Source organism: Taudactylus pleione, unplaced genomic scaffold (genome assembly GCF_031769625.1).
Source record: "Taudactylus pleione unplaced genomic scaffold, aTauple2 ptg000434l, whole genome shotgun sequence".
Classification (NCBI taxonomy): Eukaryota; Metazoa; Chordata; class Amphibia; order Anura; family Myobatrachidae; genus Taudactylus; species Taudactylus pleione.
The window spans coordinates 3,592,981-3,617,797 of NW_028284836.1; the positions used below are offsets into that span (position 1 = coordinate 3,592,981).

The following is a 24,817-nucleotide window of genomic DNA, read 5'->3' on the forward strand; positions in this document are numbered from 1 at the left end:
CCACCCACAGCTATAGCGAGCGGCCAAAAAGATGGTCGCGATGGTCGGGCTTGCGACGAGACCCTTGTGGTAGGGTCTCGTTGCCGCAAGCCCTGGAGTGCTTTCGGCTCTATCAGAGCCGAAAGCACTCCCACTGACATCACTTGTGATGTCAGTGGGGCCGGCTCCAGACGGTAGGCGTTCCCATGGGACCGCCTCCGGCTGGGCAGCCACGCCCCCGGCACGCCCACCAAAGGGGGCGTGCTGTCACTCACCATCGACAGCACACCCCTTGTGCGAGACAGACCCATAACTACGGCTTGGCCGTCGTTATTCGGGTCTCGCGCATGCGCACGATGGAGCCACCTCCGTCGTGCGCATGCGCACTTGGGCAACATCGACCTGCTTGTGTGCGCTCAGCGCTCGCAAGCGGGTCTGAATCAGGCCCTTAATCCCCAAAACAACAACATGTCCACTGCATTTCAGTCCTGCCGCAAAAGGACCAGCTGACATCATGTCAGTGATTCTCTCATTAACACAGGTGAGAGTGTTGACGAGGACAAGGCTGGAGATCACTCTGTCATGCTGATTGAGTTAGAATAACAGACTGGAAGCTTTAAAAGGAGAGTGGAGGATTGTTCTTCCTCTGTTAACCATGGTTACCTGCAAGGAAACGCGTGCATTCATCATTGCTTTACACAAAAAGGGTTTCACAGGCAGGGATATTGCTGCTAGTAAGATTGCACCTAAATTAACCATTTATCAGATCATGAAGAACTTCAAGGAGAGAGGTTCAATAGTTGTGCAGAAGGCTTCAGGGCACCTAAGAACGTCCGACAAGCACCAGGACCGTCTCTTAAATTTGATTCAGCTGCGGGATCGGGGCACCACCAGTGCAGAGCTTGCTCAGGAATGGCAGCAGGCAGGTGTGAGTGCATCTTCACACACAGTGAGACGAAGACTTTTGGAGGATGGCCTGGTGCCAAGAAGGGCAGCAAAGAAGCCACTTCTCTCCAGGAAAAACATCAGGGACAGACTGATATTCTGAAAAAGGTTCAGGGATTGGACTGCTGAGCACTGTGGTAAAGTTATTTTCTCTGATGAATCTTGGGGCATCTGGAAAAACGCTTGTCCGGAGAAGGAAAGGTGAGCGCTACCATCAGTCCTGTGTCACGCTAACAGTAAAGCATCCTGAGACCATTCATGTGTGGGGTTGTTTCTCAGCCAAGGGTGTGGGCTCACTCACAATTTTGCCTAAGAACACAGCCATGAATAAAGAATGGTACCAAAACATCCTCCAAGAGCATCTTCTCCCAACCATCCAAGAACAGTTTGGTGAGGAACAATGCCTTTTCCAGCATGATGGTTCACCTTGGCATAAGGCAAAAGTGATAACTAAGTGGCTCGGGGAACAAAACTTCAACATTTTGGGTCCATGGACAGGAAACTCCTCAGACCTTAATCCCATTGAGAACTTGTGGTCCATCCTCAAGAGGCGGGTGGACAAAAAAACCCCACAAATTCTGACAAACTCCCAAGCATTGATTAGGTAAGAATGGGCGGCCATCAGGCAGTATGTGGACCAGAAGTTGATTGACAGCATGCCAGGGCGAATTGCAGAGGTCTTGAAACGAAGGGTCAACACTACAAATATTGACTCTTTGTATAAACTTCATGTAATTGTCAATAAATGTTACGTCAGTATACCATAGTAACATCTGACAAAAAGGTCTAAAAAAACTGAAGCAGCAAACTTTGTGCAAACCAACACTTGTGTCATTCACAAAGCTTTTGTCCATGGCTGTGTAAGAAAGTTTCATGGTGGGAGTAGGATAAGGAAGATGGCAGCTACAAGTGGGATGGGGTAGAGACCGGACCCCCACAAGACTGGAATCTGCATTTTCGAGTACAGATTTTGAAGGGTTACTTGCTGGAGTCTCACCTCTTGCCGCTGATCCTCCTTTAATCTCTGCAAATAATTCGGCATAATTAGTTCTTGTATGAGCGAGCGGTTTGTGCCGGAGCTGGGCTGCCAGGCGCGATGCCATTTGTCACACATGAGCAGAGCTGTATCTCATGCTGGACAAACGTTCGGAATATTATACATACGTTACGGATCACCTGTTCCCCGCAACACTTCCGTTCAATCCAAATAAATATTTGCAGGATGGGAATTTTTCTTGTATGAGAAATAAAAAAATGTTAATTTAAATAGAGCAACTCCTTCAGTGGCAATATGTCCGACGCCATCACGCCCAAGAGTATGCGCTGTATCTACATCGCCCATCACGTTAGGTCCCTGGCCAAATTCTCCAAAGTAATATTAATCACCATTGCCATTATTAAAGACTAGCTGGGATAACCGGCATTCCCCAGGTTGAAGACGGGACCCTGAGGTACACCTGCAGCCTTTATTTGTTTACGTTGTTCTCGCCTATAACCCCATTCTATTCATCCTGAAGGGACCCCACTGTTTGCTAACATGCATGCAAGCAATGGCGTAACTACCGTGGGTGTAAGGGGTGCGGCTGCTATGGTGCCCGAGCTGCCTCTGTGGCCCCCAAAAGGTCTAGTTACGCCCTTTCATGCAAACACAGAGGGCTGACTAATATCCAGTGCCATGCAAAAGTATTCACCCCCCCTTTGCATATTTCATGTTTTGTTGCCTCACAACCTGGAATTAAAATGGATTGTGTGAAGGTGTGCATCATTTCATTCACAGAACATGCCTACAAATGTGACGTTGTGGTTTTTTTATATTGTGAATCAAACACCATTTAGGACAACATAACAGAAAACTTCAGTGTGTATAACTCTTCACCCCCCTAAAGTCAGTACTTTGTCGAGCCACCTTTTTCAGCAATTACAGCTGCAAGTCGCTTTGGTTTCGTCTCTATGAGCTTGCCACATCATGCCCCTGGGATTTTTGCCCATTCCTCAAGGCAAAACTGTTCCAGCTCCTTCATGTTGGATGGTTTTTCGCTTGTGAACAGCAATCTTCAAGTCTGACCACAGATTCTCAATTGGAGTGAGATCTGGGCTGTGACTAGGCCATTCCAACACATTTAAATGTTTCCCCTTAAACCACTGGAGTGTTGCTTTAGCAGTATGCTTCGGGTCATTGTCCTGCGGGAAGGTGAACCTCCGTCCCAGTCTCAAATCACAGGCAGACTGAAACAGGTTTTGCTCAAGAATATCCCTGTATTTAGCACCATCCATCTTTCCCTCGGCTCAAATCAGTTTCCCAGTCCCTGCTGCTGAAAAACATCTCCACAGCATGATGCTGCCACCACCATGTGTCACTGTGGGGATGGTGTTCTTGGGGTGATGGGATGTGTTGGGTTTGCGCCAGACGGAGCGTTTTCCTTGGTGGCCGAAAAGTTAAATTTTAGTCTTATCTGGCCAGAGCACCTTCCTCCATACATTTGGGGAGTCGCCCACATGCCTTTTGGCAAACTCAAATCGTGTCGTCTTAGTTTTATCACTAAGTAATGGCTTTTTTCTGGCCACTCTTCCATAAAGCCCAGCTCTATGGAGTGTACGGCTTATTGTGGTCACATGCACAGATACACCAGTCTCTGCTGTGTTCAGCAGAGTCTAGCTGCATAATTGGATGCACCCAACTTTTTTACGCTTTACTCCATATTTTCTGTTCTGTATTGTAAATCAACTAGTGACGGTGATCATTTTATGTCTTACTCATAGACAAACCATTGACTCATTATTTCAACCTGGTGTTTTTTACATTAATATTTTTAACCTTTGTGTTAGTGATGTATCTATGTATTTTTGTAATACTTCAACATAACAGGACATAGACAACTACAGTGAATTTCTTCATTACACTGTAATTTTGTACTACTTTGTCCAAAATTGTCTAGAATTCATTATATGTAATTTTGTGAGTCTATTTGTACTTTTTTTTTTTTTTTTTTCATGCAATCTAATTAATGGGTGACAACATGCTACTTTGAGTGCTCTCACTATAGAGTCCTTTTGTGGTTAGCTAGACCTCCCACTGGATCACAAACAATCGCTTTTGAATATGGTGCTGGAAGGTGGGCCCCTTGGGCCAGAAGGCACTTGATATGCTACCAGGGAAGAGCAACAGCGACCTTGTAACTCGAGCATTTATGATGTGGATCGGATAAAGCCGTCAGGACTTCGTTATGCTGATGCAGTTTCAAGCGAAAGAAGTCATCTGCGTTTTACTAAGGCTCACAACATCGGAACATGGAACGTTGGTGGCATGAACACGGGCAAACTGAATATCGTTAAAAGGGAGATGGAACGTCTAAATATCGATATCCTTGGCGTCAGCGAACTTCACTGGATTGGCAGTGGATACTTTAACAGCGATGATTATGCAGTTTACTACTCCAGTAACGAGAACATCAGACGTAATGGAGTAGCTGTCATCATGTAAAAGAAAAGTCCGTTCAGGGGTTCAGTGCAATCAACGACAGAATCATGTCCGTTCGTTTCTACGGGAAACCCCGTATTATCACACTGTTGCAGGTTTATGCGCCCACTTCAGATGCAATAGAAGAGGATATTGAACAATTTTATGCAGACCTCCAAAAAGCAGTCGACCAAATTCTTGCTGTAGGCATCATCTTTATTGCTGGAGATTTCAATGCAAAAGTAGGCGAAGGAGAAAAGCCACTGGTCGCTTGCAGATTCTGGTTAGGAGAACGGAATGAGGCCGTGGACCGACTGGTTCAGTTCTGTCAAGAAAATCGGCTACTGATCATGAACACGTGGTTTGAACAGCCTAAACGCCGCTTATACACATGGACATCTCCTAACAGTCAACATCGCAATCAGATCGACTACTTTCTCTGCCAACAACAATGGAAGAGCTCAATACAAGCAGTTAAAACACTCCCAGGTGCGGAATGACCATCAGCTACTCGTCGCTAAAATGAAACTCCATCAAAAGGACGCCTACAAGGCAACGTTTTGTTTCCAACAATATTCCAGCCCAATATGGAATAGAGGTAAAAAACCGATTCGAACTGCTGAGTACAACTGGAAAAGACCCAGACAATCGGTGGGAAGAAATTAAAGCAATGATAATGGATGAATTGAAAAAAAAATTTCCGTACAAAGATCCAGCAAAGAAATCGCAATGCGTCGATTGAAATTTCAAGAAAGAGTCGAACAGCCAAGGCCTCTGGCAATAGTATCGAATTCAAATTGCTAAATGCGGAATTTCAGAGAGAAGCGATACGAGATAAGGAACGTTACTGGAATGAACAGTGCACAAAATTGGAAGAGTCAAACAAGCAAGGCCACATTCGTGAACTGTTCGCCTTTGTGAAGCAGGCACGCGCACCATTTACGTCACTCAAAGCAATGACCATCAAAGACCGGAATGGTAAAATCCTACTGAATGAAGACCAGATCAAGCACAGGTGGAAGGAATACACAATGGAATTATATGCAGGCAATCGACCAAATCAGCCCATCATCCATGAAAACCCAAGTGAGTATGAACCAGATGTTCTAGAGGAGGAGGTTGCCTGGGCTTTAAAACCACTACCAAACAGGAAAGCCCCAGGCGTCGACTGTTTACAAGCCGAATTACTCAAGTGGGTACCTCTCTCAACACTAACAGCACTTTGCCAGCAGATATGGAGAATGAACTCATGGCCCAAAGATTGGACTAGATCAGTCTTTGTCCCGCTTCCAAAAAAGGGTGATGCACAGGAATGTGGAAACTATCGGACTATTGCACTCATATCGCACGCAAGCAAAATATTGCTGAAGATTATTCAAAGACGCATGGCCTACTTTGTAGAGAAGGAGCTCCCAGACACGCAGGTTGGATTTCACAGGGGTCGGGGAACCAGAGATCAAATCACAAACTTGCGATGGATTATGGAAAAGACACGAGAGTATCAAAAGGACGTGTACATTTGCTTCATTGACTACAGCAAAGCATTCGATTGCGTTGATCACGACAAGCTATGGAAATGTTTACGGCAGATGGGCATTCCGGAGCACCTGGAGAAACTGATGCGATCGCTCTACATGAGTCAAGAAGCCACAGTCAGGACAGCTTTTGGCAACACGGATTGGTTCAAGATCAGAAAAGGTGTTCGACAAGGCTGTATTCTCTCGCCAGCTTTATTTAATCTTTACGCCGAAATGATCATGAGAAGATGCAGTTTGGACCAGTCTACAATTGGAGTAAAAATCGGAGGTAGGAACATCAACAATCTACGATATGCCGATGACACGACTCTGCTTGCTGAAAGTAGAAAAGACCTAGAATATCTGGTCAGAAGAGTCAAAGAAGAAAGCGAAAGCATGGGACTGTACCTCAACATCAAGAAAACAAAGATAATGACTACGGCAAGTGACGATGCAGTCCATATTGCAATTGATAATGAGGAAGTCGAATCGGTACGAGACTTCCTCTTTCTGGGTTCTAAGATTGATCGCAGTGGAGAATCATCTACTGAAATAAAGTGACGAATTGCACTTGGCCGCAATGCTATGCTAGGAATGACGAAGATGTGGAAGAGCAACGATATCAGCAGTGCAACAAAAGCACGGTTGGTCAATGCAATTTTTTTTCCGATCTCTATGTATGCATGCGAAACCTGGACACTCAAGAAGGCAGATCGCAAGAGAATCAACGCTTTTGAATTGTGGTGCTGGAGGCGAATGCTGCGCATACCATGGACAGCAATGAATACGAGCAAGGCAGTCCTAGAGCGGGTCAAAGCAAAAATATCATTAGAAGGCAAGATCACCAAACAACGACTCTCGTATTTTGGACATGTCATGCGGGCTAATTCCCTAGAGACAGCGCTAATGCTTGGATTCGTCAGCGGGTCCAGAAGAAGAGGACGCCAAAGAACTCGTTGGCTGGACACAATAAAGGCTGACACGAACATGCCCATAAATGACCTGAAGGAAGCGGTCAGAGAAAGAGAAGCGTGGTGTTCTATGATCCATAAAGTGTCCGAAAGTCGATGTCGACTAAACGGATAATCGTCATAATCAGACCTCCCACACTTTATTTTTCATTGTTTGGAGAGCTCCTTGGTCTTCATGGTGTGATGCCTCTTGCTTAGTGGTGTTGCAGCCTCTGAGGCCTTTCAGAAAAGGTGTGTCTATACTGACCGATCATGTGACACTTAGATGTCACACAGGTGGACTTCATTTCACTAATTATGTGACTTCTGAAGGTAATTGGTTGCACCAGAACTTTTGAGGGGTTTCATAGCAAAGGGGGTGATTACATATGCACATGCCAATTTTCAGAATTTTATAAAGCTTTTTTTTTTTAAATATATTTTTCTCATTTCACTTCACCAAATTAGACTATTTTGTGCAGATCCATCACATAAAATTCAGATAAAAAAATAAATACATTACAACCTGTAATTTAACAAAAGGGAAAAAGCCAAGGGGGTGAATACTTTTGCAAGGCACAGTTTATGGTCACTTTAAAAATGACTAATGCTGCATACACACTGTCAGATTTTCTTAAAGATCTGAGCGATATCGATTGTAAATATTGATCAATCGTTCAGATCTGTGACATGTTGGGCATGCATCGACTAACGATGCGTGTTCCCGCATGTCGGATAACGATATCTGACATCGACTGTGTTTGCAGTAAGATTTGGATGATTTCATTCTTTTTAATTAATGTCAGAAATCGTTCATAATTTGATAAAATCATTCATCGTTATCGTTCAACAAAATTGATGATCTGACAAATCTGTCTGTGTCTATGCACCATAACTGTGTATTTAATAAGAACTTGCATGAGTCATAAAGTTTGACACTTGCTCAGACTGTGAGGTTAAATAGATACTTTCATAGCTTTCACACAGGTTTTTGGCAGACTGCCTATTTCCACTTGAGCCAGCCCCAGAACCTGTGTAATTTATGAGTGTCCCCATTTTTAGGGATTGTGTGACATTGTGAAGTTCAAACCTAGGCAAAACCTAATCCTGGTCAGACTACACCACCCTGCCAATTTGGTGGAGCTAGGACCAAAATTCTGTGCTTGCATTAAGGACAGACAGGCGCACTTTTTTGCTTATTATATAGATGTGCGCAGTCTGGAGAATATGTAACAGTCTCAATCTGCGTATTGCTGTTGACCATGTGCAGCCGTTTATGGCCACAGTCTTCCCCTCCTCCAATGGCTACCTCCACCAGGATGATGCGCCAAGGGCTGATTCTGAGATGGGAGGAAAGCAAAAAAAAAAGCCAGTTACTGTATCTGGGACAAGCCATCCTGCAATACAAGAGGGGAAAATACATGTATTGTTTGCATGCAGGGCTAATACTGGCTACTGCTAGCACTAGAAGGGTGTACGTAATATAGTGCCTGCTGAGTGGATACAGGCGTGTGTTTTAATGTACTAATAGATGTTTCTTGCATTGCTTAAGTGTATTCTTCTGGCGTTATATATATATATATATATATATATATATATATATATTTATATATATATATATATATACACACACATCCACTGTATACATTTTTTTTTGCATTTCTTATTTTCTTTTTTCTCAGTTAAAATATAACCAAGACCATATTCTATTGGTAACACGGTACACAAAGTATGCTTATGTATTTCTGCCATGGGGAGGGTTGTTGAGTTACCTATAAATATATATTTCTCATATTTTATAGAATAAATCACATACTAACCTGCTACATAGACTGTGTGACTGCACTGTGCTCACTCTGACATCATCATCCAATCACACACTAACCTGCTACATAGACTGTGTGACTGCACTGTGCTCACTCTGTGACATCACCATCCAATCACACACTAACCTGCTACATAGACTGTGTGACTGCACTGTGCTCACTCTGTGACATCACCATCCAATCACACACTAACCTGCTACATAGACTGTGTGACTGCACTGTGCTCACTCTGTGACATCATCATCCAATCACACACTAACCTGCTACATAGACTGTGTGACTGTACTGTGCTCACTCTGTGACATCACCATCCAATCACACACTAACCTGCTACATAGACTGTGTGACTGCACTGTGCTCACTCTGTGACATCACCATCCAATCACACACTAACCTGCTACATAGACTGTGTGACTGCACTGTGCTCACTCTGTGACATCACCATCCAATCACACACTAACCTGCTACATAGACTGTGTGACTGCACGGTGCTCACTCTGTGACATCACCATCCAATCACACACTAACCTGCTACATAGACTGTGTGACTGCACTGTGCTCACTCTGTGACATCACCATCCAATCACACACTAACCTGCTACATAGACTGTGTGACTGCACTGTGCTCACTCTGTGACATCACCATCCAATCACACACTAACCTGCTACATAGACTGTGTGACTGCACTGTGCTCACTCTGTGACATCATCATCCAATCACACACTAACCTGCTACATAGACTGTGTGACTGCACTGTGCTCACTCTGTGACATCACCATCCAATCACACACTAACCTGCTACATAGACTGTGTGACTGCACTGTGCTCACTCTGTGACATCACCATCCAATCACACACTAACCTGCTACATAGACTGTGTGACTGCACTGTGCTCACTCTGTGACATCACCATCCAATCACACACTAACATGCTACATAGACTGTGTGACTGCACTGTGCTCACTCTGTGACATCACCATCCAATCACACACTAACCTGCTACATAGACTGTGTGACTGCACTGTGCTCACTCTGTGACATCACCATCCAATCACACACTAACCTGCTACATAGACTGTGTGACTGCACTGTGCTCACTCTGTGACATCACCATCCAATCACACACTAACCTGCTACATAGACTGTGTGACTGCACTGTGCTCACTCTGTGACATCACCATCCAATCACACACTAACCTGCTACATAGACTGTGTGACTGCACTGTGCTCACTCTGTGACATCACCATCCAATCACACACTAACCTGCTACATAGACTGTGTGACTGCACTGTGCTCACTCTGTGACATCATCATCCAATCACACACTAACCTGCTACATAGACTGTGTGACTGCACTGTGCTCACTCTGTGACATCACCATCCAATCACACACTAACCTGCTACATAGACTGTGTGACTGCACTGTGCTCACTCTGTGACATCACCATCCAATCACACACTAACCTGCTACATAGACTGTGTGACTGCACTGTGCTCACTCTGTGACATCACCATCCAATCACACACTAACATGCTACATAGACTGTGTGACTGCACTGTGCTCACTCTGTGACATCACCATCCAATCACACACTAACATGCTACATAGACTGTGTGACTGCACTGTGCTCACTCTGTGACATCACCATCCAATCACACACTAACCTGCTACATAGACTGTGTGACTGCACTGTGCTCACTCTGTGACATCACCATCCAATCACACACTAACCTGCTACATAGACTGTGTGACTGCACTGTGCTCACTCTGTGACATCACCATCCAATCACACACTAACCTGCTACATAGACTGTGTGACTGCACTGTGCTCACTCTGTGACATCATCATCCAATCACACACTAACATGCTACATAGACTGTGTGACTGCACTGTGCTCACTCTGTGACATCACCATCCAATCACACACTAACCTGCTACATAGACTGTGTGACTGCACTGTGCTCACTCTGTGACATCACCATCCAATCACACACTAACCTGCTACATAGACTGTGTGACTGCACTGTGCTCACTCTGTGACATCACCATCCAATCACACACTAACCTGCTACATAGACTGTGTGACTGCACTGTGCTCACTCTGTGACATCACCATCCAATCACACACTAACCTGCTACATAGACTGTGTGACTGCACTCATTCTGTGACATCACCATCCAATCGCACACTAACCTACTACATAGACTGTGTGACTGCGCTCATTCTGTGACCGCCCTTTTAGCGAGGTGAATGGCATGTGTCTGTGGGGTGCGTGCTGTGCATTGCTCCTAAAACATTGATCATTTGCTTTTTTGTGTCACCAAACCATAGTTTTTATATATATATATATATATATATATAAGCATCTGTCAGAGATGGGAGTTGTGGTGTAACAGAGTATATAATATCAGGGGCGTAACTAGGTACGTGAAGGCCCCATAGCAAAAGTGTGTAAGGGACCCTATGTACCCCCCCAATGGTGAAAAATGTATATAACACATGTAACTTTGACTAGAAAGATGGGTCCCCCTCCGCTCTTGGCCCCATAGCAGTTGCACCCCTGGCACCTATGGTAGTTCCGCCCATGTATAATATAGCAGCCTTGGCTCAGTGACATCACACTCCCCGTACTCCTTATTGTACGTTAGAGAATGTCAGAGACCCCCCCTCATGTCTTTTTGTCCTTTGCCCCCTCAGGTACTCTGAACGGAGTAACACAAAGTGTGTGGGGATTACTATAGAGACCAGGCCGGATTACTGCCTGAAGCGGCACCTCAGTGACATGCTGGCGTACGGCTGTACCAGGCTGGAAATCGGTGTGCAGAGCGTGTATGAAGATGTGGCCAGGGATACCAACCGGTAAGTGCCGCCCTCCAGTATCCTGCGGTGATATTTGTGCTCATTCCTCCGCACGGTGATTGCCGCTGGTCTGACGCTATGCCCAGTCGCCTGGCAAAGCCCTGCCTGATTGCATCTTGTTTCACAGCAAATCACTGGGTCATCACCATTAGAACATTCCATGTAATCATGTGGGGACTATGGAGCTCATTCAGACCCGCTCGCTAGATTCTATCGCTCGCTCTCAGCGTATGCAAATCTAGCGCACGCCCAGCAAGGCAGGCGATCGCACGGCAAGGCATAAGCACGCCCACTATGTCTTGGCGTGTGATCACTTTGTGTATGCGCACGTCATCTCCTGGAGGTGAATGAAAACATTGGTACATCGAGCACCATCGGATGCGATAGCAGCTCTCGAGGTTGACTATACCTGGCCGCAAGCACTGCGATCACTTCAGTGTGAAATACAACCAGGTGACGTGTGCTATGACGCTGCCTGTTAATTATGCACGCCTCTGAAATGGCGTTGAAACACTCAGGCACGCCTGCGTCCGCACCTACACTCCCCCGTTCCTAGTAGCCTGCCCCTGTTACCACCCACAAACAGCCTCTCCTGTCACTTATTCAGCTGGGCTGTCTATGCTGGGCGAGCGAGCCCTTCCCGATCTGTCGCAGAGGTTCACGCACGCGCATTGCGATGCATATGCAGATTGCAAATATCGCCCAGCTACGAACGATCGCATCCTAGCGAGCGGGTCTGAATCGGCTCCTATGTCCGTTCCTATGTATGTGCAGATTCTTACCATCGACTTTTCACATTAACGCTTCCTAAAAAATAACTTTTGTGAACTAGTATCTCCCCGTCACAGGCGGCACGGAGTATCTCATGCACCTAATTGCTTTATGATCATCTTTGTTCTATTTCCCGCACCTGAGAACACTGTATAGTATATGTTCCTGGGATATCTGAGGAAGGTAATACATTAGCATTACATTTGTCTGATCCTGTATATCGGTATAGACCATATTTGGTGAATCAGACAATCCCGTTAGAAGCCGGCGAGACGCATACTGATTAGAGAATCCTGCGCGTGTCTGCCTTGGGCGCTTGTGTAACTGGCGCGAGAGGAACCCTCGGAGGTTTCGGAATGTAGATGAAATCCCGGAAGTGAGGACCAGTGGAAGGTGTTACGCAGGTTCTGTTCCTCTGCTATGTGCCCGCCTCAGACCCGAATAGCATCCTACGCGGCTACCTTGTCATCATTCCTCTGGCAGCGCATCGTGTTAGGGCCTGTGTGGTTCTGCGGGCTCTAGTACCGGGACTGTTCTTATATGTCTCTATGTTCCTAGGTGGCGGCTATAGGGGTTTCTATTGAATGGACAATACAGTGGAAGAGGCCAGTCTAATGTATTATAAAGTTTTCCTGCCAGGCTGGATGTGAGGGCAAGTGATCGCATGTTCCTCGCCGCTCCTGGCTGTGAATCATACAGAAAAACAGCTAAGGAGATATATACGGTTCTCTGTATAATTAATTACCGATTGCAAAAAATCTATATGATCATCCTAATAAGAAAATCAGGAGTATGGAGCCACGTCAGCTGTTTGGCCCGAGCTGAACTTTTCTCAGAGTGCATTAAAGTGACCCACTGGGTAAGCTTCTAGATTTGTACGGAGCACAACGTTGGTACTCTCGTTAATTGGCGTTAAACCCCCTTCCCGTTGACAGAAACCCATTTATTTGCATTTGTAAGCTGACTCTTATTTCCAGTATTCGCTGATTTACAAAGAAATTGATAATTTTCCCCTTTTTTTTTTACTTTATGAAGTTTGCAGTTTTCTAAACACCGACAGCAACAGAAGATGCGCTTCACTGCGATTTTCCAGTGACTTTCATTGGTTGGTTTTCTAAGTGCCCATCTGTAGCATTTACAGAGCGTATTTGCATTGATACGCTCTGTACACCTGACACATCGGGCGGCCCACTAACCTTCATAATGGCCGCACATTACCCTTAATTGGGGTAATAAGTTAGATTAATACATTTAATTAAAGTAGGAGACGTCTATCTGCAATAACCTATCAGCAGGGATTTTGAGCAAGCGTTACTGTAATAACCAAATATGGCTGCATTGTGGTAAGGAGCTCTGGGGGGGCTGCAGGTGAGGGCTGGGAGGGTCTCCAGTTTCCCGTCACTGGTATAAGGATGTTATTAACACATGGCTGAAACACTGAGATAGAAAGATAAAAGTAATGAAATAAATTTGTGTTGTTGCCCGTGACGCCCAGGATTATTTTCTAAACTGCTATGGGCAACGCTACTGTATTTCTTTTGTAACAGTTTTCCAAAAATTGCCCCCTGTCGACTATATATACTGTATGCTCACACACAATTCATTCACAGCCCTGGGGGTTTTATTAGGCTTCCTGTTTGTGAGATCAGCAGGGATACGACACGCACCAACCTCAGGCTGGGGGTCCTTTAATGGGCTGGGGGATAACCTGTTTGATTCTGTTTCCCGGGCCTTGGACATAGACATTGCCAGTGAAGCATGTCTCTGTGATTATCTGATGATAAATTGAGCGTTCCCATTAGGAGCGTTTGATTTGGTTTATTTTCCCAGGTGCTGTGTATTCTGTAGAGGTGTAAATTCTGCGTGAGTTCTGCAATGTTAGAGGCTGCTCCCCCCCCCCCCCCCCCCTCGTGGAGATTCTGCCGCACACACAGTCCTGAGAGTTCCGTGTAACGTGTAAAGCTTTGAGAAAGCAGCTTCTAAGTCAGTACGGAGTGAGTGAGTGGGTGGGTGGGAAGAGATGGGAGATAACCGCCCTGCTGAGCCGCCACATCAGCGCAATCAATAAACCGTTCAGCTGTGAGACTTGTAATCCTTGCTTTCCTTGACCTCCATTATATTACTGCGTGTCCTTGTCACAAGCAGACGCCGCTGACAGGCCGTTCCCTGTCCCTGGCAGTAACCGCGTGTGTGTACCCTGCATAGGAAGGAGAAATCATCCTTGTTCTGCCGTGTTTGATCTCCTGCTGCTGAGCACGGGATAGATACTATCTCACAAAAGCAGTTGTAGTTTTTGTTTCATTTATATCCTGTTATTTACCTTAAGTGAAACTGCTGGTAATCGGCGCAGCGGTAACGGAATTAAAGGTTCTGTAACGCAGGGAAATCCAAATCGTACACTAACCGCAGTATTTCCAGGACAGCTCAGGAAATAAAGCCAACGCCTGGCCACCTGTGCCTCGGCTCTCGTCAGGGTCTCTCCTTGGTCACGAGCCATTTTGCACACAGAATCTTCATGTTCTGAATATAGAACGACGTGTATGCCAAGCAAAATAAATCCTGCACTGGTACTCCTGTGCAGCAGAGCCACCTAGTGGTGGAATAAGCATAAAAAAATGGTAAAATGGCTTTGAACAGATATGATGGGACCGGGGGACTGAGCAGGAGGGGTGGAGGTGACATAAGCTGGTAAGTGGGTAGGACTAGTATTCCAGTGAATGCAGCCTATTCATTCATAACATGTGCTAGTGATGTTCTTAGTAACTTAGTAACTGGTCCAATATGATTTGAGCTGTATAAAACTTGAGTTGTTTTGCGGAGTGAAAGTAACATGGGGCCCACAGCCTAACTTATACTCTTCCTAGCAATGAGCTCTCTCCGTCTCCATCTCATTTCACTAATACTGCTCCACACAGGGAGATCTGGGCTTTGTAGTGCACTTGCTGCATGTGATGAGAGGGGGGGTGTCAGGACCTTTTTTTAAAATGTGAGTTTAACCTACTGGGGCACCCCACGGTCCTTTCCATCTTGTCCTAACTGTGTTAAACATTGTAATGTAGTATATAAACTATGTATGTATTTTATGTCTGTTGTGCAATACCTAAATGTGGCCTGGTGGGGTCGCACTCACTGCTACTATTGAGTTCCATTGGTTTGTGCACAGTAATATTCCTCCTGGACTTTGCATCTCTATGTAGGCAGCAGGCGCCCCCGCAGAGTTGCGTTCTGCGTAGCTGACATGCTGGAGCTGCATACCACAATGAAGTTGAGGATGGGGTGGAGGTCTTCTGCAACCCCTGGAAAGTGAGAATTTGAGAGGGGTTACATATCAAAAAAAAAAGAGGAGGACAGTGCTGGCTTTGGGTAACTGCTACTGCTGAACTGCTCCAGGATTGTGTCTGTGTGGGGACATTGGAGCCCCTGTGCACAGGGTTTTATCGTGGGCCTGTCAGAAGCAGGAGGGATCTCGGTTGCTGCCATGTGGATAGGGAAGTGAAGAGCCTGGCTCAGCAGCCACAACCATTCATCCAACACGCCAGGGAATAAAAGGGTGTAATTTGCAGTATGTGAGTGAGTCCCTTGGTATTGTCACATTTGTGCGATGTGCATGTTTATATATAATAAAAGGCTGTGTCTTTCACCTACTATATGCCTTGGTGATTATTTGACTCCTGTTGAGGCTCCACTGAAGTCCAGGGGTGACACATAAGACTGATCTACAGAAAGACCAGCTGGCGGGGCAAAAACAGCGAAACATAGCTTCACGTTTGATGGTAGCAGTGGTGTCGCCTACACCTGTAATCTTACAAGTGTCTCAGATAGTTAGCATACGACTGCAATGTTATGCCACTGCCTAGCGGTCACATGATGTCAGAGGAGGTGAGAGAGAGGAGTGCTGCAGTCAGGGCCTGTCTCATGTAGTAAGATGGTGTCCATCCAGTTACCAGCCCCTCCATTGCCCCCACCTGCTCAGGCAGATGTATGCATCCGACGAACAGAAGAAGACTGTCACTGTGGCTGATATATATGGTCTGGTGTAGATCAGTTACTGCTGAAACTACCTTCACAAATGGTCAGGTGACCGCAACCAACACTGCCCACAAAATGTTGATGAATATGTGCTGAATCGCCCACGCTGAAGAGAATCCATTGACCAGAAGACCGAAAGGAGCAGACGGCAGAAGCAAGGTCCAGCGATGTCACTGACAGGACGACAGGATGCATCGCAGTCCACTTATGGTGGTTCTCCCAGTCAGCAGTCACGTGCTGTCTGTGTGGGTGGGAAACTAGGATTTGCTGGAGCTTGCGGACTCAGACGCGTCGTCCACCCTAACTAGGTCACTATATAGCAGTTAATGAATACCGCAGTGCGAATCGCTTGGGCAGGTGACCGAGGGATGGCGGAGGTGGGACTGCTGGATGGACTCACCAGAGCATGTTGTGTTGGGGGCAGGTATTCTATGTTGGCGAGTCCCCGCCTTTCAGTCACTAGACACAATGGACTTTGGCTGGCCGGTTGGTGGTAAGGTATCTGTCTTCAGAAGTGCGACAAGATGGGGTTGTCAGGAGCTTGAAAATAGGGTTAATGCCAGGTGGACATTACTTCACGTACAAACGGTGTGTTACATTGCTGGTTTGTGGTTTACTTTGTGCTTTGCGTTTGTGTATATATGTGTATGTATAATATATATATATAATTATATTATAATAGCAGGGTGCATCTCTTACCCACTGTTTGCATTGGTGACTTGTACAAGCTACGTGGAAGTATGAGATCGGCAGGGGCGGTGTATTACACTGACCCACATGAAGACCAGTCGGCTATCAGGGCAAAATGAGCTAAACCTTACCCTGGCACCCTCACACTACTTACATGGAGATGCCCCCTCTCCATTCTGACTCCACCCACCAGCCAGCGACCACTTCTCTGTAGACACCTAACCACAGCTGAATCTTCACATCGGACATTGTAAATGAGCCCCACTTGTGTTTGGTGGCAGACGCACTGTAAAAAAAACACCCTGATCAACTTAACATACATTCGCTGCTTTACCTTTTTGTCCCGGAGGCCCCTCTTTACTGCCAGGGGCATTCCATGTAAGGAGAATGGAGGAGCCTGATCACACGGTCTAGCAGGTGGATAGAGAAATATGGCCTCCGAGAAGAACAGATCTTCCGCAGTATAAAGTTTTTAGCAGGCCGCATCAATGCCATTTCAGTCTAAGGATCCGCTGGCAGCAATGCTAACCGTTTCTTCCCCCCAATTATACAGGAATGCTTCCGAAACCATCAAGTGTCCTCTCTTTTTGTTTAAAAAAAAAAGAAAAGAAAAAAATAAAGTTTAGGCTGAGTGCATGATAAGTACCACTTACTCAGCCCGCACAAAGTGCATGAATCCGCCTAACGCTGAGTTATCTCTATCGTGTATCCACGGAGTGGGATCATTACTGACCCTTCTCCATAGAGAAAGCTATTCATAATAACATGATTACCCAGTTGGCCCAAAAAAATAAAGAAAGAAATTCAGCCTGTCTCACTAATAGATGGGGCACTCCCACCTCCCTGCGGATTGGTTACACTTCTGTTAAATGTCAAGAGCCCCTTAACGTTATAAAAGAGGAGAAAGAACGACGCTTCGTTGTCGGCTGATAATTATAGTGCCGATGTATTCTGGCGAGAACACCTGTGTTATGATTGCAGATTTCATGCTGAATGACAAGAGTTTGAACTTTACGTAAGAATAAAGCTCGATTATGGTGGGCAGCACAAGTCACCATTGTCTACCACTCTCTAACTGTAATCTAAGCATGCCATATTTTGGGGGGGGGGGGATAGATCACCATTTTCAAATAAACCACTCCCATTCATGTCCGCAGACTTTTGAAAACATAATTTCCCAGAAGTTTGTACGTTTGGATAAGAGTGCCAAAATTTTCACTGCCAATTGCAAGCCAAGGTCTGGTACATGGAGAGATCATGGAGGTGCCACTGGGTTATAGTGATGGAATGTCAGGTAAGCAAACCAAGGACTGGTACATGGAGAATCACGGAGGTGCCACTGGGATATAATGATGGAATGTCAGGTAAGCAAGCCAAGGTTTGGTACATGGAGAGATCACGGAGGTGCCACTGGGATATAATTATGGAATTTCAGGTAAGCAAGCCAAGGACTGGTACATGGAGAGATCACGGAGGTGTCACTGGGATATAACGATGGGATGTCAGATAAGCAAGCCAAGGACTGGTACATGGAGAGTTCACAGAGGTGCCACTGGGTTATAATGATGGGATGTCAGATAAGCAAGCCAAGGACAGGCACATGGAGAGATCACTGAGGTGTCACTGGGATATAATTATGGAATGTCAGATAAGCAAGCCAAGGTTTGGTACATGGAGAGATCACGGAGGTGCCACTGGGATATAATGATGGGATGTCAGATAAGCAAGCCAAGGTCTGGTACATGGAGAGATCATGGAGGTGCCACTGGGTTATAATGATGGAATGTCAGGTAAGCAAGCCAAGGTTTGGTACATGGAGAGATCACGGAGGTGCCACTGGGATATAATTATGGAATTTCAGGTAAGCAAGCCAAGGTTTGGTACATGGAGAGATCACAGATGTGCCACTGGGTTATAATGATGGAATGTCAGATAAGCAAGCCAAGGACAGGTACATGGAGAGATCACGGAGGTGCCACTGGGTTATAGTGATGGAATGTCAGGTAAGCAAGCCAAGGTCTGGTACATGGAGAATGACGGAGGTGCCACTGGGATATAATGATGGAATGTCAGATAAGCAAGCCAAGGACTGGCACATGGGGAGATCACGGAGGTGCCACTGGGATATAACCGAAAGAAGTCAAAGACCAGCTGGGTTATACATGGGAATTTTGACTGAGGTCATACATACTAAGGTGCTTTAACTAGGTAGTGAGCCTAATACTCTGCCAGCCCGCAGCTGCAATGTTTAAAAAACTGCCTCAATTTGGAACTGCAGCCTTCCTGATGTGCGGCTCTGTCCCTAGAAGAGACCACATTGGACAGCTGATGTTGGACCCCATACGTTGTGCCGGTTGTTGTAGTTCGTGACCAGGAGTTTCCTATTACTATATTATTCCTGGCAAACAACTAGAACATCTTCACTCATGTGAATACAAATTGCGCCAGCCTATCAGCTTGTACAGACCGAGCATAGGGCGGGGAGTGGTGTGGGGCAGTTTTATCCACAGCAAGTTCAGTCTCACGTTCCATAAAGACTCGCACTAGGACCTAGGAGAAAAAAAACACATCTGGTTGGAGTTCTGCTATAAACATTATTAAAAGTTATTGTCACGCTGGAAGCGTTATCCTGATTCCCTTCTGGTATGTTATTTTTACGGTTAAATTGACCCTAATGTGTATGTTTGGAAATTAGATTGTAAGCTCCGCTAGGCCAGGGACTGATGGGAATGATTACATTTTCTCTTTGAACCGCTGCGTATTATGTTGATGCTAGTTAAGTAAAGATTAATGAGTCCCAGAATCCTTCTAGTCCGAAACAAATCCTGACCATTTGTGGGTAACACCCACAGAGCTCAGGTTATATGTTATGTATCAATATAGTGATACCCTGTGGTTCCTCCACCTGTACATGAAATGCCCCCTGTGCTGTCATCAGCATTGGCACTCATTGGCTCTTTACTAAGCGGGTAACGTAAACCATTGTTGCCTTGACAAAGACCTGTTTAGGAGGGCGAAACGCGTTGGGTAAGGAGGTGCTGACAGGAGAAAGAACAATACCAGGAAAGGACTCGTATGCACATTTTTCACATCCCCTTGATTTGATTTCCGGAAGTCTTCAAGGCCCGGTGGTCAAGAGATCCCAGTGCATAACAATTTTGGTATGTGTCTGTTCTACCTTCACTTATTTATCCTTCTGTTTCCCTAACTCGTTAGGGTAATTGTTTATTTCTGGATTGTGATTTATGAAGTGTTTTTATCTATTTTCCTTTATTATAAGCAGAATGTTTCTGCAACAAAAATGTCTATAGTGATTTATAAATGATAAATAGGCCTCATCTTCACCGAGGAGTACAATGAATCGATTATAATACCATTCTGATTATTTCTGCATCACTAGATTCCATGATGTAGACTGTGGCATCATGGGCGTGGATTACTGGGAGTGAATCAGACGCACGATTGGAGTACACGGCTGTGACTTTGTAATGACAATAGAATGCGCGCTCTTCCGCCATTTTAATAGCCAGTAACGCTGCCCAGCAGACATTAAAAAAAAAATGATTCTTCCGCTATGGGAAATGGGCACCTCACAAAGATCTCTTCGTTTTAAAACCATTCCAGATCCCCTCTGCTGGCGCCATTGTTGCCGAATTGCGCTACGTGCGGCACCGCCATGGTGCTGGTGCAGCCATGTCCTTCAAGCGTTGTAAATGGCGTGGAAATCCAGGAGAGACTGCCCTGGGTCTACAGATGTAGATGGGTAAATACTGAGAACTTGGGACTAGCGTGATCATCTATACATGGGACTCTGCATCCTGTGTGTCACTCTCTCAGAGATCATGGGTGCCCCCCCCCCCCACCCATACAGCCTGTACCCATGTCCGTTATCATACGCCAGATGCAGGCGCAGTAAAGCGAGCAGCAGCAGATGCTGTGGCGATAACCAATTGTTCAGCGCACCAGAAGATTCTTTTCCTTCACATTTAAACATCAAAAACAATCAGGAGTAATTGCTGTAAGTAATTGACTTGCGGGGAGGTGGCGCCATTACTGTTAAGAGCCTTTGGTTTGTTGCTCCGCGGATAATAGCTGAGCAGTACGGGGCTGTAATGTCTATCGGCTGAAGTAATCAGTATCCCATCGTTTTGTCATTTTCATATTTGTATTTATTGTCTTATTTACCCCACCCCCAGAGTTTCACTTCATTTATTTTTTTTTCCAAGTCATGGTAAATGTAATTGGCCTCATTAGCGCCGTGCAGTCATGCTTTCACAATTCTTTTATATGAAAGCAGGGAATGTGCTCCTGCACAATAGGCCATTCTATAAATGCAGGGATAATAAGGTGCAATGGTCAATACTGGGCACTGCAAGAGGCATTAACTGGTGCAAACTCCCCCCAGGGTACAATCTGTCTCCGTCATCTACACCCAGTGTAGCAGCCACTTCTTTCAGCCTCATTAGGATGTGTTGACAGCTTTGAGGCATGAAGTGCCTTGTGCCTCGGCGATGTTGCTTGTTGTTTGCGAATTGATGGCCTGCATTCACGTGGCTATTGGTTCAGCCCACAAAATGTTAAACACATCTGCGGCTTATATTGACTTTGCACACTCTGCATTAATATTAGTGACACCGGGAACCCTCCTAATGCATCACTGTACATAGGGGCCTCTCGCCCACACTCTATGGCCGATCAGACGGAAAGCTCATTTGTTTAGTACGCATAATGATCATTAGCGACGGGTGAATGCAGTTATTGATGGGGAAAAGAGGGCTGACAGAATCGGCAATGTGCTGATGGCCGTGCCATTGCACTCAGCGGTATCTCAGATGAACCCTTTCACTACCAGTGTTAATGTGGGGAATGCTGGGCCCCTATTCTATATAATAAAGATGACCGCTGATAAAAGGTTAGGTCATGGCAGTGGATGCATGCCAGACCGTACGTGCACAGTTGGTCCTGCCAACCTCAACTTCTGACGTTTCCTGCTGTCACCGGTCACCTGCTGGGCAGGTGCATGAGTTGCAAGTTAGGACAGATGACGCACTTGGTCGAAGATGGTCTTCTGGTGACTGGTAGAAAAACACAGGGGTGAGAAAATTGAGGAGCAGGAGAGAAAGGGCCTGAGGCGTCCGGAGGAAAAGTGACTTAGGGGCCCGGAGACAAAGGGACTGAGGTGGCCCGGAGACAAAGGGACTGCGGTGGCCCGGAGGCAAAGGGACTGCGGTGACCCGGAGGAAAAGGGACTGAGGTGGCCCGGAAGGAAAAGGGACTGAGGTGGCCCGGAAGGAAAAGGGACTGAGGTGGCCCGGAAGGAAAAGGGACTGAGGTGGCCCGGAAGGAAAAGGGACTGAGGTGGCCCGGAAGGAAAAGGGACTGAGGTGGCCCGGAAGGAAAAGGGACTGAGGTGGCCTGGAAGGAAAAGGGACTGAGGTGGCCCGGAAGGAAAAGGGACTGAGGTGGCCCGGAAGGAAAAGGGACTGAGGTGGCCCGGAAGGAAAAGGGACTGAGGTGGCCCGGAAGGAAAAGGGACTGAGGTGGCCCGGAAGGAAAAGGGACTTAGGGCCCCAGAGGAAAAGGGACTGAGGTGGCCCGGAGGAAAAAGGGACTGAGGTGGCCCAGAGGAAAAAGGGACTGAGGTGACCCGAAAGGGAAAAGGGACTGATGGGTGTGCGGCCATTGCAGGGTGTGCGGCCATTGCCTATGTAGCAGTCACGCTGTAAGGTTACATTACTTATAGGGTGCTAATGGCGTTATAAATCCAAGGAGCCTTACATTCGCTATCATTAACTTAATTCTTCACTATCACTTAAAGAACTGATTAAAACTGGTACAGTACAGTACAGTATGTATTATTTTATTTATTACCCTCTATTTACATAGCGGCAGCACTTTCATCTATACTAGTTTGATAACACTGATTTTTCTTTCTTTCACAAATGAAAATAAAATACCCGGCATTAGGATGTTTAGCAATACTCTATGTTACTGGTATAACAGTCACAGAGGGAGCAACAGTTACATGTAAGCAAGATTAAGGGGCATATTTACTAATTATCGGGTCCTATATGTGGCAATAAGAATTTCAATACCCCCGGCAGGTATCATTACACATAAGCAGGGACAGGAGCTTCAAGAGGAAACCCCTCCCTGACTGCACATGTGCTAGTGGTGAGTGCCGGGGGGGGGGGATCCTATGGATCCCGCTCCCAGTACTTTTTGTAGAGTGTAGCTGTAGTCTATAATCTACTATTGGTGGGAGCTTGTATTAGATTAATTCGGGGGATATTTATTATTTGCGGGTGCCACCCCCCCCTCTAACAGGTTATCCCGCAAATAATAATTGATAAATAGGTCTCTAAGACACATAAGGACCTGGTGACCACCCATCTGTGCTAAAGGAATTGAGAGCAGTAGTTGATGGATCACTGTCTTGTCTCCCTCATAGGTGGTTCAGGGCCACAGGAACGTGGTCAGCAGATGTGGGGGGGTGGGGGGCTTCGTTGTAACTAAATCAGTACTAGGAAGTTATAGACCCGTGAGTCTGACTTCTGTCGCTGGCCACGTAAATGAAGGGATTCTAAAGGATGTGATTCTGAAATACATTGTATAAAGTACGTTAGTAACACCGGCATAGGAAGGCGTTCCCTACTGTAACCTTACACCAGGGCAATGGGAACATGGCAGTGGCAGGGCATACCCAACACGTTTCATCATTGGATGCCATGTAAGAAAGTAGAGCAGATCGCTTCCAAAAGACGGCGCCACTGTCACCACAAGCGTATGCGGAGGACATTACGGGTGTGATCCGGGGAATTTATCTGATTTGAAATTTTTTGGGATCCAGTTATTAGGGAGCCAGTATCTATAAGCAGCAGTGATCTATCAGTGACTAAGTGCCTCCAGCACCTGGGCCGCTGCTGAGCGTTGTCCCTTGCGGGGGCACAGTGCCGGGTATTGCCTATAATTACACCCGTGCCGCTGCTGAGCGTTGTCCCTTGCGGAGCACTGTGCTGAGTATTGCCTATAATTACACCCGTGCCACTGGAGAGCGTTGTCCCTTGCGGGGGCACAGTGCCGTGTATTGCCTATAATTACACCCGTGTCGCTGCTGAGCATTGTCCCCTGCGGGGGCACAGTGCCGCGTATTGCCTATAATTACACCCGTGCCACTGCAGAGCGTTGTCCCTTGCGGGGGCACAGTGCCAGGTATTGCCTATAATTACAACCGTGCCACTGCAGAGCGTTGTCCCTTGCGGGGGCACAGTGCCAGGTATTGCCTATAATTACACCCGTGCCACTGCAGAGCGTTGTCCCTTGCGGAGGCACAGTGCTGAGTATTGCCTATAATTACACCCGTGCCACTGCTGAGCGTTGTCCCTTGAGGGGGCACAGTGCCGGGTATTGCCTATAATTACATCCATGCCGCTGCTGAGCGTTGTCCCTTGCGGGGGCACAGTGCTGATTAAACCCGTGCCACTGCTGAGCGTTGTCCCTTGCGGAGCACAGTGCTGAGTATTGCCTATAATTACACCCATGCCGCTGCAGAGCGTTGTCCCTTTCGGGGGCACAGTGCTGAGTATTGCCTATAATTACACCCATGCCGCTGCTGAGCGTTGTCCCTTGTGGGGGGCACAGTGCCAGGTATTGCCTATAATTACACCCGTGCCACTGCAGAGCGTTGTCCCTTGCGGAGGCACAGTGCTGAGTATTGCCTATAATTACACCCGTGCCACTGCTGAGCGTTGTCCCTTTCGGGGGCACAGTGCTGAGTATTGCCTATAAT

General features: G+C 46.3%; 1 protein-coding gene across 1 annotated transcript in view; it reads left to right on the forward strand.

The window, feature by feature from the left end:
• ELP3 (elongator acetyltransferase complex subunit 3) overlaps positions 1-24,817 on the forward strand; it is a 145,993-nt gene that overhangs the window by 66,963 nt on the left and 54,213 nt on the right. The window contains exon 8 of the mRNA XM_088447560.1: positions 11,377-11,538. Coding sequence (XP_088303686.1) covers positions 11,377-11,538 — 162 coding nt within the window. The remainder of the gene's footprint in view (positions 1-11,376; positions 11,539-24,817) is intronic.